Source organism: Apostichopus japonicus, chromosome 1 (genome assembly GCF_037975245.1).
Source record: "Apostichopus japonicus isolate 1M-3 chromosome 1, ASM3797524v1, whole genome shotgun sequence".
NCBI classification, from domain to species: Eukaryota; Metazoa; Echinodermata; class Holothuroidea; order Aspidochirotida; family Stichopodidae; genus Apostichopus; species Apostichopus japonicus.
This window is the reverse complement of record NC_092561.1, coordinates 17,545,860-17,558,246: the sequence shown is the minus strand read 5'-3', so window position 1 is coordinate 17,558,246 and position 12,387 is coordinate 17,545,860. Positions and strand designations below refer to the sequence as shown.

The following is a 12,387-nucleotide window of genomic DNA, read 5'->3' as shown; positions in this document are numbered from 1 at the left end:
CATGATTCTTAAAAAATCCAGAGTAGGTTCGTTAAATGCCATTGAGCATTTGATATATTTAACATTTTTCTATATTTAACATTTAACATTTTGATATATATTTTTTTTCGTTTGAGATTCAGTGTTACTCTTATGGTTGAAATATACCCAGAAGCAATATACCCAGAAGCATTTTATTACTATTGAATCCGGATCGGTTTAGTATTTTCATGCCAAAAAAAATATATATGTATATGTCAGACAGCCTGTATCGTTCAGTTAGATGCCTATTGGCTGTTGCCATGGTAATCCAGTCATACTTTAATTTGCAAAATGGTCGGTTGACATTTAGCAAGAACTTAATACCGAGCATCTAGTTGATGGATGTATGCATGCTCATGTGAATATTTAGCAGAAATTGTGATATTAATTTAAGAAACATGACAGGTTTCTAATTTTCCTCAATTCTCATCAATTAATGAAACGTCAAGCGTCTTCATGCGCAGGAGAGCTCGTCCCTTCTCTAGTTAATATCTTACCGAAACTTAATTATGTTTGAACAAGTGCTCGTCATATCTTGGCAATTTTAGAGGTTAACGTCGTGATTTAGTCTAAATGAATGCTTCAAGGTTGCTTTAATGTCTCTACAGGGGCCATTTGGTGGTCGTCAAGGTTGCACCCAACTAAGACTGACTTCTCTGGTTATTTTTTAGCACTATGCAAAGACAGTTTGCAAAATACTATTTGTATTAAGTTGATTGTGTGATGTTGTTGCATCAGTTAGTAGCTGGGTCAATCCATGCCAAATCAACAGATTTTTGGGTCGATTCCACGTCGACCCTCTCAGAATCGCCTGAAATTGATATGGTGTCTTGCCATATGTCTCAAACGATGAAATTGGGCAAAAAAAAAATTTTAAAAATCTTTGTTGCTAGGATACGGCCCCGCCTAGCAACCAAATCCAGATTGCATTTTAAGAGCACTTAATTTGTGTCAAGTTTGGAGGCATTTTTTGCATAAATGTAAAGTATTTTATGTCTGATATTGCAGATATTGTGGAAGACATGTGGCCAGTCTTCGAATTTAGCTAATTTTGAGGAAAATTTACGGTCTCAATTTTTCGTAACAAGTAATTAAAATGGCAGAAAATGAGATAGGGGTCTTTTCTGGCCCTACTTTGAGTGTGCTCTATATTCACAAGCAGAGGCATGTTTGAGTTTTAATTTCCATAGGATCCTTGTCCAGTGGTAGTTGTACGGGAAAAGTGCAAAAAAAAAGTCAAGCGGGTCGTACGTTTTACGAACAGCGCCCTCAAACTTAAGAAATCTCACTTCTGGCCCTTATTGGGGGTCCATTTTGGGCCTGTGGGTATTTTTTTATTTTTTTTTAAAAACCATTTTTCAGGAGCGTATTGACCCTATTTTTAAAAACTCAAGTCAAAAAGTTGTGTATTTTGTGTTATCTACTCAAATTTACGACTCGAAAATTGCGAAAATCACTTCGTTCATATGTATGAAAATGCTTGCACAAGCCGATTTGAGTAATTCAAATGACAACAACTTCTTAGCATTAGCATACAGGTGCTTAACAATTATGAGGGTGGTCCACTAGCATAAGGACTACAAATAAACTGCATTTTCAGGGTCATATGCCCAACGATGCCTGTGAACAGCGCCCTCAAACATCACATTTTACCAATATTTTGGGCTATTTTGGGCATTTCAAGGTCAAATTTGGTCACAATTGAAAGTTTTTTTTTTGGTTTTTAATACAAAACTAGTAAGATATGTATAGTTATGATGCAAAGAATGAGCTAAAACATCTTTTATATTAGTTATTAATGCTCTGATGAGCAGCTTAAAGTGGCGTATGAGAGTTACATCAGCTCTACAGAAACATGCTTGTGAGGGCAAACAGTGGTAACATTGTATCTTCATTCAAGGAGATGTTAAACAACATTAGAAACTATTGAAATGTATTTATTAAAAGTGTTCTGTCTAATACTCTTTGACTCCCTCTCACCCCCACCCCCACCCCTCCCCCAACACCCTCCCAGTAGTGCACTATGCAGATTTGTATACACACAGTATGTGACTGACTTTTACTGCATAGAGACTGCATAAACATGCATTCAAGGTATACTGAATTATTTAGTATGGTAATCTTCTGCTTCAAATTGTCTGTATGCATGTAACCCACCCCTCCCACCCACATCCTCAACCCAACCCTACTGTATATCAGAATAGAAAATTGTGAACCAGTGCGTACAGTGTGCACTATATATGTGTGTACATGTTCAGTACAGTGTAATACACCAAGCAAATAAATACACAGTCCACAATCATGTACAGTACACACTGTGTACTGGTCATTCCATTCAATACTGTGCATATACATATATCAATGTCATTTTAAATATTTGAAATGCAGTGTATGCTTTTGCTAATTCAATAAATTAAAAGACTTTCAATAATTTATAAGGAATGTTTAACCAGTACATAAATGTACAGTGTGTATACTGTACATGATTTTGGACAGTGTTTATTTAAAAGTGCTTGGTGAAAAATAACACTGTACTGAACATGTACGCACATATATAGTGCACACTGCATAGTGCATACTGTGCATATTTCAATGTCTTTTTAAATACTTGCAATGAAGTGTATGCATTTGCTAATTCACTAAATTAAAAGACTTTTAATATTTTAAAAGGAATTTTTAACCAGTACATACATGTACAGTGTGTATACTGTACATGATTTTGGACAGTGTGTATTTAAATAGTACTTGGTGTAAAATAACACTGTACAGAACATGTACACACATATATAGTGCACACTGTATGCACTGGTTCACATTCATTTTCTATTCTGATATAGGGTTGGGTAGAGGATGTGGGTGGGAGGGGTGGGTAACATGCATACAGACAATTTTAAGCAGAAGATTACCATACCAAAACATTCAATATATGCATGTTTATGCAGTCTCTATGCAGTAAAAGTCAGTCACATACTGTATGTATACAAATCTGCATAGTGCACTACGGGGAGGGTGTTGGGGGAGGGGTGGGGGTGAGAAGGAGTCAAAGAGTATTAGACAGAACACTTTTAATAAATACATTTCAATAATTTCTAATATTGTTTAACATCTCTTTGAATGAAGATACAATGTTACCACTGTTTGCCCTCGCAAGCATGTTTCTGTAGAGCTGATGTAACTCTCATATACGCCACTTTAAGCTGCTCATCAGAGCATTAATAACTAATATAAAAGATGTTTTAGCTCATTCTGTGCATCATAACTATACATATCTTACTAATTTTGTATTAAAAACCAAAAATAAAACTTTTAATTGTGACCAAATTTGACCTTGAAATGCCCAAAATAGCCCAAAATATTGGTAAAATGTGATGTTTGAGGGCGCTGTTCACAGGCATCGTTGGGCATATGACCCTGAAAATGCAGTTTATTTGTAGTCCTTATGCTAGTGGACCACCCTCATAATTGTTAAGCACCTGTATGCTAATGCTAAGAAGTTGTTGTCATTTGAATTACTCAAATCGGCTTGTGCAAGCATTTTCATACATATGAACGAAGTGATTTTCGCAATTTTCGAGTCGTAAATTTGAGTAGATAACACAAAATACACAACTTTTTGACTTGAGTTTTTAAAAATAGGGTCAATACGCTCCTGAAAAATGGTTTTTAAAAAAAATACCCACAGGCCCAAAATGGACCCCCAATAAGGGCCAGAAGTGAGATTTCTTAAGTTTGAGGGCGCTGTTCGTAAAACGTACGACCCGCTTGACTTTTTTTTTGCACTTTTCCCGTACAACTACCACTGGACAAGGATCCTATGGAAATTAAAACTCAAACATGCCTCTGCTTGTGAATATAGAGCACACTCAAAGTAGGGCCAGAAAAGACCCCTATCTCATTTTCTGCCATTTTAATTACTTGTTACGAAAAATTGAGACCGTAAATTTTCCTCAAAATTAGCTTAATTCGTTGACTGGCCACATGTCTTCCACAATATCTGCAATATTAGACATAAAATACTTAACATTTATGCAAAAAATGCCTCCAAACTTGACACAAATTAAGGGCTCTTAAAATGCAATCCAGATTTGGTTGCTAGGCGGGGCCGTATCCTAGCAACAAAAATTTTTAAAATTTTTTTTTTGCCCAATTTCATCCTTTGAGACATATGGCAAGACACTATATCAATTTCAGGCGATTCTGAGAGGGTCGACGTGGAGGCCACTGTTGATTTGGCATGGATTGACCCAGCTAGAGTTTGTCATTACCATAATACATTGGCTCATTTGAAAAGCTGCCCATGCAATAATTGACTCTATATTAAGGTGAATGGTTTTTAGCCACAGTTTTAGTACTGTACAGATTAAAGTTAGGTCTATTTCCATAGCAGGTAGAATTAATTCGTTAACTAAGCTTCATTTATAATTAAGTAGGTTAATTACTTGCCAGTTTTTTTACCGTCCTCATGAAGAATAATGTATTCATTACTCTGCGATCGACTTATATTTGATTTGTTATGCACTTATTTACATTTGATAAAGCAAGCAAGCAGCATCGGGTTCCTTGTCTATTGTTGTACATTAAAAGGTCTATTGTTGTACAGTATATATATGGTCTATTGTTGTACAATATAAGGTCTATTGTTGTACATTATATCTATTGTTGTACATGATAAGGTCTATTGTTTTACAAGATAAGGTCTATTGTTGTACATCATATCTATTGTTGTACATTATAAGGTCTATTGTTGTACAAGATAAGGTCTATTGTTGTACATTATAAGGTCTATTGTTTTACAAGATAAGGTCTATTGTTGTACATTATAAGGTCTATTGTTGTACTTTATTAGGTTTATTGTTGTACAATATATTTATTGTACATGGTTAGGTCTATTGTTTTACTTTATTAGGTCTATTGTTGTACAATATAATGTCTATTGTTGTACATTGTTAGGTCTATTGTCGTACAATATAAGGTCTAGTGTTGTGCATTATAAGGTCTATTGTTGTACATTATATGATTGTACATAATAATGTCTGTTTGATGCATACAATTTCACATGATTGCACAAAAATGTTTACAATTGTAAAAGTAGATCCTCAACATTGTAATTCTGTTACATTCCATTACCATCTTCAAAGCAAAGTTTTCATAAACTAATAAGCAATGTCATAGCTGATGTCTTTACTACCATGATAGGTACTGTGTAAGTTTAAATAACTAATTTACATATAAGAATCTGGGCAGATTTGTCTCTCCATACCGTGCGAACGATAAGTTGGAAAGTACATCTTCTAAAAACTCTGCACAATTTTTGGTAAGTGAAAAATTGCTTTCATAGCATAGCATTCATACTGAACCATGAACCAAATAGTTGGATAGATAGAGAGAGGTTATTCATATAGTACTATATATATATAAAGTAAAACGAAACCATGCAACACATGAAATGAATTGCATAGAAGTTTAGAATGTATCTCACATATTGCTAAGATAATGTGAACACTTCTTGAACACATTGAGCTAGACATGCCCGATAAATACTTGTTCAATAACTGCCAAATTAGTTCATAAAATGTTCTGTGTCATTGTTAACATCTTTCTAGAAAAAAAAATATATTAATGCCGGCGTAAATGCTTCATTAATGGACTGTTTGCACAACAGAGTGAAATCCTTCACGAGGAAATCATCTAGTCTGTCAACAAATACCTCTTTCGCCATTATAAGTACCCTCTCATAAAGAACTGGTGCATCCCCTTCTGTTCTTCTGATAATGCCAACAAATGAAAATTCTATCGGAAGAAAATTAGAATAACCAGGTGTTTACCTTCTTTGCGTAAACTTTAAATCTGTATGCTTGAATAAGTAAATAGACCAAAATGCAGGGATCCGTTGGTGATTATTTGGATGGAAACAACGTCAGAACAGGTGGAGTTAAGAAATCTGTTTCCGTTGTCTCTAACCTGAGAGGTTTGAAACGAGAACATCTCGGCAACTTTTCGACAATTGTTTTTGACAATTTAAATATCTTCCGGTGCTTGTATCTTTCAAAATTATGGTAACGAGTTTAGATTTTGGTTATTATTCTGTATTTTATAATGGTATAGATCTAGCCGACTATTAACTCAACAATGCAACACTATAATTTATGTATTACCTTACATTACACTGACCATAATGGTATATGCTATGTAAGCTAGATCTAGCCGACTATTAACTCTACAATGCCGCACTATAATTTATGTATTACCTCTTAAGTAACCTTACGTTTCACTGACCATAATGGTATATGCTATGTAAGCTAGAACTAGACAACTATTAACCCTACAATGCCATACTATAATTTATGTATTATCTCTGAAGTCACTTTACATTTCACTGACCATAATGGTATAATCTATGTAAGCTAGATGTAGCCGACTATTAACTCTACAATGCCACACTATAATTTATGTATTACCTCTTAAGTCACCTTATATTTCACTGACCATAGTGGTATATGCTATGTAAGCTAGATCTAGCTGCATATTAACCCTACAATGCCGCACTCTCTACAGTGCCGCACTATAATTTATGTATCACCTCTTTAAGCCCTACGTTTCGCTGACCATAATGGTATATGCGTCTTTGTGCAATACACTATACCTAGCACACTTTATCCAGCGACCACATGGAGGGTGGGGGGGTTTGGGGATGGGTGAGAGGTGCACCACTCATGTAAGCCCCAAGTCTCCCTGCGGTTCATCGACCACACACCATAAATCCACAGTAACTTCTAGCCAACAATCACCTCACCAACCACACACACACCCACACAATCATGTCAGGTCTAGCTCACCCTCCATCCACATGCACTAGTGTATGAATTAAAACCCTTTTCACCTCATGGCACCCACCCAGTCACACCCACACTATTCATATAACAGATCTATACAACCACAAAACACACTATGCTTCATAGTCAACCAATGATGCAGGTTTTGTTCTTATTCATCTTTAGCTATCTTAAAGTTATCAATGAGAAGATAGCCTGATATGTCAAAAATGAATAATAATAATAATGATAATAAATGAGACTTATATAGCACCAAATTAGTAGACAAAAGTCACTGCTCAAGGCGCTTTACAAAGAAAGCAGATTAATTTACAAAAGAACAAGTGAAAAGATGGGTCTTAAGTAGACTTTTGAATGTAGAAAGTTTAGAGCATGTCTACTGTACTACACCAAAACGTAATTCCAAAATCCCCCTTTGTCTGCAGGGCCGTGGTCATATTCGGTCTGTCACGATTATGTATGTTCGTTGACAGTTAACTGGCAATCGACAACCAAGTACAACCGCTTTTCAGCTGTAAATTTGTTCCATGTTATTCCAGTGTTTGCCAATGTTGTTTGCTCCGGTTCCACCGTCTTTTCTAAAGTCTTTTAAGCCTCGGTTTTATTGGTTCAGCTGCACTTTATAACCGTGAAGAGCCCCCCTCATATAATAGTACACCCTCTCCCATGATGCACTTCACCTATCATTATAACACATGGCACATCTCGACTCTGTTGTTTTGCAATCGGCATGAACCAGTCGCCGGGCGGTATATTTTCCATAAATGGTAATATCTATTTCAATTGTTTGTCCGTGTTGGCATTCGAGACTTTCATTTGATGAAATGAGCTCACACTGAGCTAAACATTCAGCTAGCTGTTCACTTACCGGTGTCATAACAAAAAAAACAAAGATATCAATTTGAAGTTTGGGGTTTTCTCTTCATTAGTTTATCGGTGTGATGTAACGGGGGAAACTTTAGAGAAGATTGCAATAAAAAAGCCAGCCGGTTTCGTAGTCGCTTCCCGGTTGGACAGGTTCGGGTTTGCGGGGGTTCTCATTACGACCGGTTAGTAAATGTATCATGTTTAAAATAACTCTTTACCAATTCTAATCAACAAACTAAGCTCTGTGGTTAATAGAAGGTCTTGTTTTATGCAGCAGTCTGTTGCCGTTGGCAACCGGAAAAACAGTATCGTGTTTGCCTCCCAGCCGTGTAGCTTCACTGTGATACATAACTTCTGCAGAGTCAGTATAACGTTAACGTTCACCCTTAAAATATGAAAGAGAAATGGTTTCACAGCCTCATGGCACTTCTGCTGTGTGACATCACAGACTCAATATGGCAGCCTTGTGACGTGATGTTTTTAACCGAGATATCTCCCGAGCAGAGCAAGGTTAAGTCAAAAGTTGGCAATCGAGCTAATGTCAGTTGTCACTGCTATTTATTGGATGGTTGTCCGGTATTGATACGATAAAAAAAAATTAATATCAGATTCCCCTCAAAACGAGAGTATGAAAACTGTATTGCTATTCGGCTGTAAATCTATATAACACTAATGCACAGTCTGTGTCCGGTTTTGGGGGCATTTTGTAAAGAATAATAATGAGATAAGTTGTAATAACATTTTTTTCAGTAATATTTGAATGCAGTGAGAAATCAAAGTTATTGATACATTTCTTTGTGGGAATGTCTTGTAACCTAGCCCACATATCCAGCCCTTCCCTTCCCCCCCCCTTCTCCACTGCCAGAAGCCTGTCCGGTTTTGTGTGTTCTACCTGTCTGGTGTTTAACTTTCAATAATATTTTAATCAGTGAGAAATCATAGTTATTGATACATTTCTCTGTGGGAATGTCTTGTAACCTAGAAACACCCCCTCCCTTCCCCTCTCCCACCCACACTGCCAGAAGCCTGTCCAGTTGTGTGTTCTACCTGTCTGGTGTATAACTTTTCCTTTCAGACATACAGTACTGTACAACTTATTACTCTGGTAGCATTAATGTTCTCTCTCTCTATCTCTCATAATTCCTGAAACAAGCTCTGATTTATGTCATCAAACTGGTCGATATCTGTTTTTGTTTAATCTTTCTTTATTTACATTGTTATTTGATTATTTCCATGATTGGCAGATAATAGTATTGTTTTTTTCTAATAATTTAGTTGATGAAGTGAATGAGTGTTTTTTTTTATCTTTGTTTAGTATTATAATGGAGTTATCTCTCTTGTGTTTTGACAGGTACACCTACCCAGCCCAGCGCAGGGGGACTGCAGGGATTCCCTGGCATGACAGGTTGGTGCTGCAATATAAAATACAGGGTATCAGTCAATGTTGAATACACCAATCAATCAATCGATGGATTAGTCACATTTCATAGCCTATTTCACATCTACAATGATTCGGTCCACACAGGGACTACAAGGATATCTCATACAAGACAGGTCAATGACAAAAGTGTTATCAGTTGGTGTTAGACATATCAATCAACTAAATCAACCAATCAATTGACCCAAACACAATTACTGATACATTAAACAGCCCGCAGGTTTACAACTATCCATCCCAGGGGTTCAAGTGACTGCAACGATATCATGACAAGATGGTATGATTAGCTTAAACATTATAAAACCAAAATAAAATACATTACATTATCGATTCAGACACAAAGGCTCGCATCTGTAGACCCTAGCTCACAAGTGGATTGTCCAAGTTCATGTTTTAAGCAGACCATCACTGCAACTTCAGTTTCAAGACAAATATTCCTAATTCTCATTCACTTATTTTGAGAATGTAGATTTTGTTACTGGTTTCTAGTCTCTGTTTCTTCCTGATCATATTAATTTGATCACATTCCTCTCTTTCTTTCCCTCCCTCCATGCCCCATCCTATCACCTCATTCCTATTGATCAATCTGTCTCCTCATTCCTGACCCTTAACAGTCCCCCAGCTGTTCCTGGCTGTTGCAGTATAAATACAGACATATCTCTAGCGATCCAATTCTCTGGGTTCAATAACAACGGTTGTATACAATAATCAGGTATAGGCTATAAGGATGTTCCCTCATAAAGATCTGTTAAAAATGACAATTCTTTTCCGTCCTTGTACATGGTCACCAACATTTACGAAAGAGAAAATACAAAAAATTAATCAATTTAGACTTCCTACCAGCACAAAGTTTTACATGAAGCTATTTGTTTTAATCCGTCAAAATTGAACCGTATAAATTGTTTCCAAATATTTACAATAACTTGCCACCAGGTGCCTTTAAATATTATTAATCAATTTTGTTCATAAATTCCCTTTTGTTTTGTTTTAATTCATGACCTATTTTTCAATATGATAAATTAGCAGATTATGTCAGCAATTTTTGCTTCCCTCCCAAACAGCTGGGTTTGCTCGGCCCGTTTTTCCCAAACCGTTAGTCACGGTAAACCGAACGTAAAAGACTGAACACGGGTGTAAATATTAGTTTTCGAATGCTCTTACTTAAGCAAATGGAACACTGTCGTTACTTATCAAAACACATCGTCAATCTTGTTGAAGTGTTTGCTGTTAATCACGAAGGCACCGAGGGGGTGTTGGTCCGAGCAATTTATTCTTGCGATCTGTATTTCGACAAAACCGACACCTGGGTTTGTTCAAAGTTATGGGAAGCCTCGGTAGTCATTCACGAACGAAAAAAATGCTAAAAGGAAGCCCAACGTTCCCCAGGTTCGATCGCCATCGCAATTTATCAGAGAATAGAATTAATCGTTCTAACACTTTTATCAAATAGATGTGAAAGTTTGGAATGTGAGGAACAACTTTGAGCATTCTATGATTGCAGAATGGAGGGTAGAACATGTACATCCTGTTCAAATACAAAACTAATTTCACCAGAGCTTTGTAAAAGCTTTATTTTTTACACATACTCCTCTTTATTAAAATAAGATCCATTTCCTATCAAAAATGGGCAGTTTATGAGCATGTAGTAGAAGTTTTGGAAGTTTCTGTCAAGAGGCACGGTGAAATTATCCTTCCAAAAACTGTCATTGTTTTTTCTGCGGACAGCTTTATACTTCCGTAACAGTCTTCAGTCTACCTGCTTCTCTACCCCAAATGTTACCCATAAATCTTTTCTTTATTTCTTCCTACTTCTATACCCCTATAGGTTACCCATATACCTGATTTCCTCCTTACTAGGTTACCCATATACCTGATTCCCTCCCTCATAGGTAACCCATATACCTGATTCCCTCCTTACAAGGTTACCCATGTACCTGATTTCCTCCTTACTAGGTTACCCATATACCTGATTTCCTCTTTATAAGGTAACCCATATACCTGATTCCCTCCTTACAAGGTTACCCATATACCTGATTCCCTCCTTACAAGGTTACCCATATACCTGATTCCCTCCTTACAAGGTTACCCATATACCTGATTCCCTCCTTACTAGGTTACCCATGTACCTGATTCCCTCCTTACTAGGTTACCCATGTACCTGATTTCCTCCTTACTAGGTTACCCATATACCTGATTTCCTCCGGTTATAAGGTAATCCATATACCTGATTCCCTCCTTACAAGGTTACCCATGTACCTGATTTCCTCCTTACAAGGTTACCCATGTACCTGATTTCCTCTTTATAAGGTAACCCATATACCTGATTCCCTCCCCCCTCAAAGGTTACCCATATACCTGATTCCCTCCTTACAAGGTTACCCATGTACCTGATTTCCTCTTTATAAGGTAACCCATATACCTGATTCCCTCCCCCCTCAAAGGTTACCCATATACCTGATTCCCTCCTTACAAGGTTACCCATGTACCTGATTTCCTCTTTATAAGGTAACCCATATACCTGATTCCCTCCCTCAAAGGTTACCCATATACCTGATTCCCTCCTTACAAGGTTACCCATATACCTGATTTCCTCCTTATTCGGTTACCCATATACCTGATTTCCTCCTTACAAGGTTACCTATATACCTGATTTCCTCCTTACAAGGTTACCCATATACCTGATTTCCTCCGGTTATAAGGTTACCATTTACCTGATTCCCTCCTTACAAGGTTACCCATGTACCTGATTCCCTCCTTACAAGGTTACCCATGTACCTGATTTCCTCCTTACAAGGTTACCCATGTACCTGATTTCCTCTTTATAAGGTAACCCATATACCTGATTCCCTCCTTACAAGGTTACCCATGTACCTGATTTCCTCCTTACAAGGTTACCCATGTACCTGATTTCCTCCTTACAAGGTTACCCATATACCTGATTCCCTCCTCACAAGGTTACCCATTTACCTGATTCCCTCAATCATAGGTAACCCATGTACCTGCTTTCCTCCTCACTAGGTCACCCATTCACCTGCTGATCTATCCCATAGGTTATTTCTCTTCCTACTCATCTACCCCATTGGTTACCGTTCCACCTGCTTCTTGTAGCCACTTTACCCTATAGACTACTGTACTCTTCTTCCTGTGTGTCTATCCCAGAGGTTAACCATTTACCCGCTCTTACCCACCTTCTTTCCTGATGTGATTCCTTTTTGTAACCCAAGTTGG

The 12,387-nt window shown here is 37.1% G+C and overlaps 1 protein-coding gene across 16 annotated transcripts in view; it reads left to right on the top strand.

Annotated features, from left to right (window-relative positions):
- The window catches only part of LOC139969451 (CUGBP Elav-like family member 1), a 195,688-nt gene that overhangs the window by 157,285 nt on the left and 26,016 nt on the right, over positions 1–12,387 (top strand). For all 16 annotated transcript variants that reach the window (XM_071974462.1, XM_071974471.1, XM_071974538.1 and 13 more), the window contains one exon: positions 9,073–9,126. In XM_071974462.1, coding sequence (XP_071830563.1) covers positions 9,073–9,126 — 54 coding nt within the window. The remainder of the gene's footprint in view (positions 1–9,072; positions 9,127–12,387) is intronic.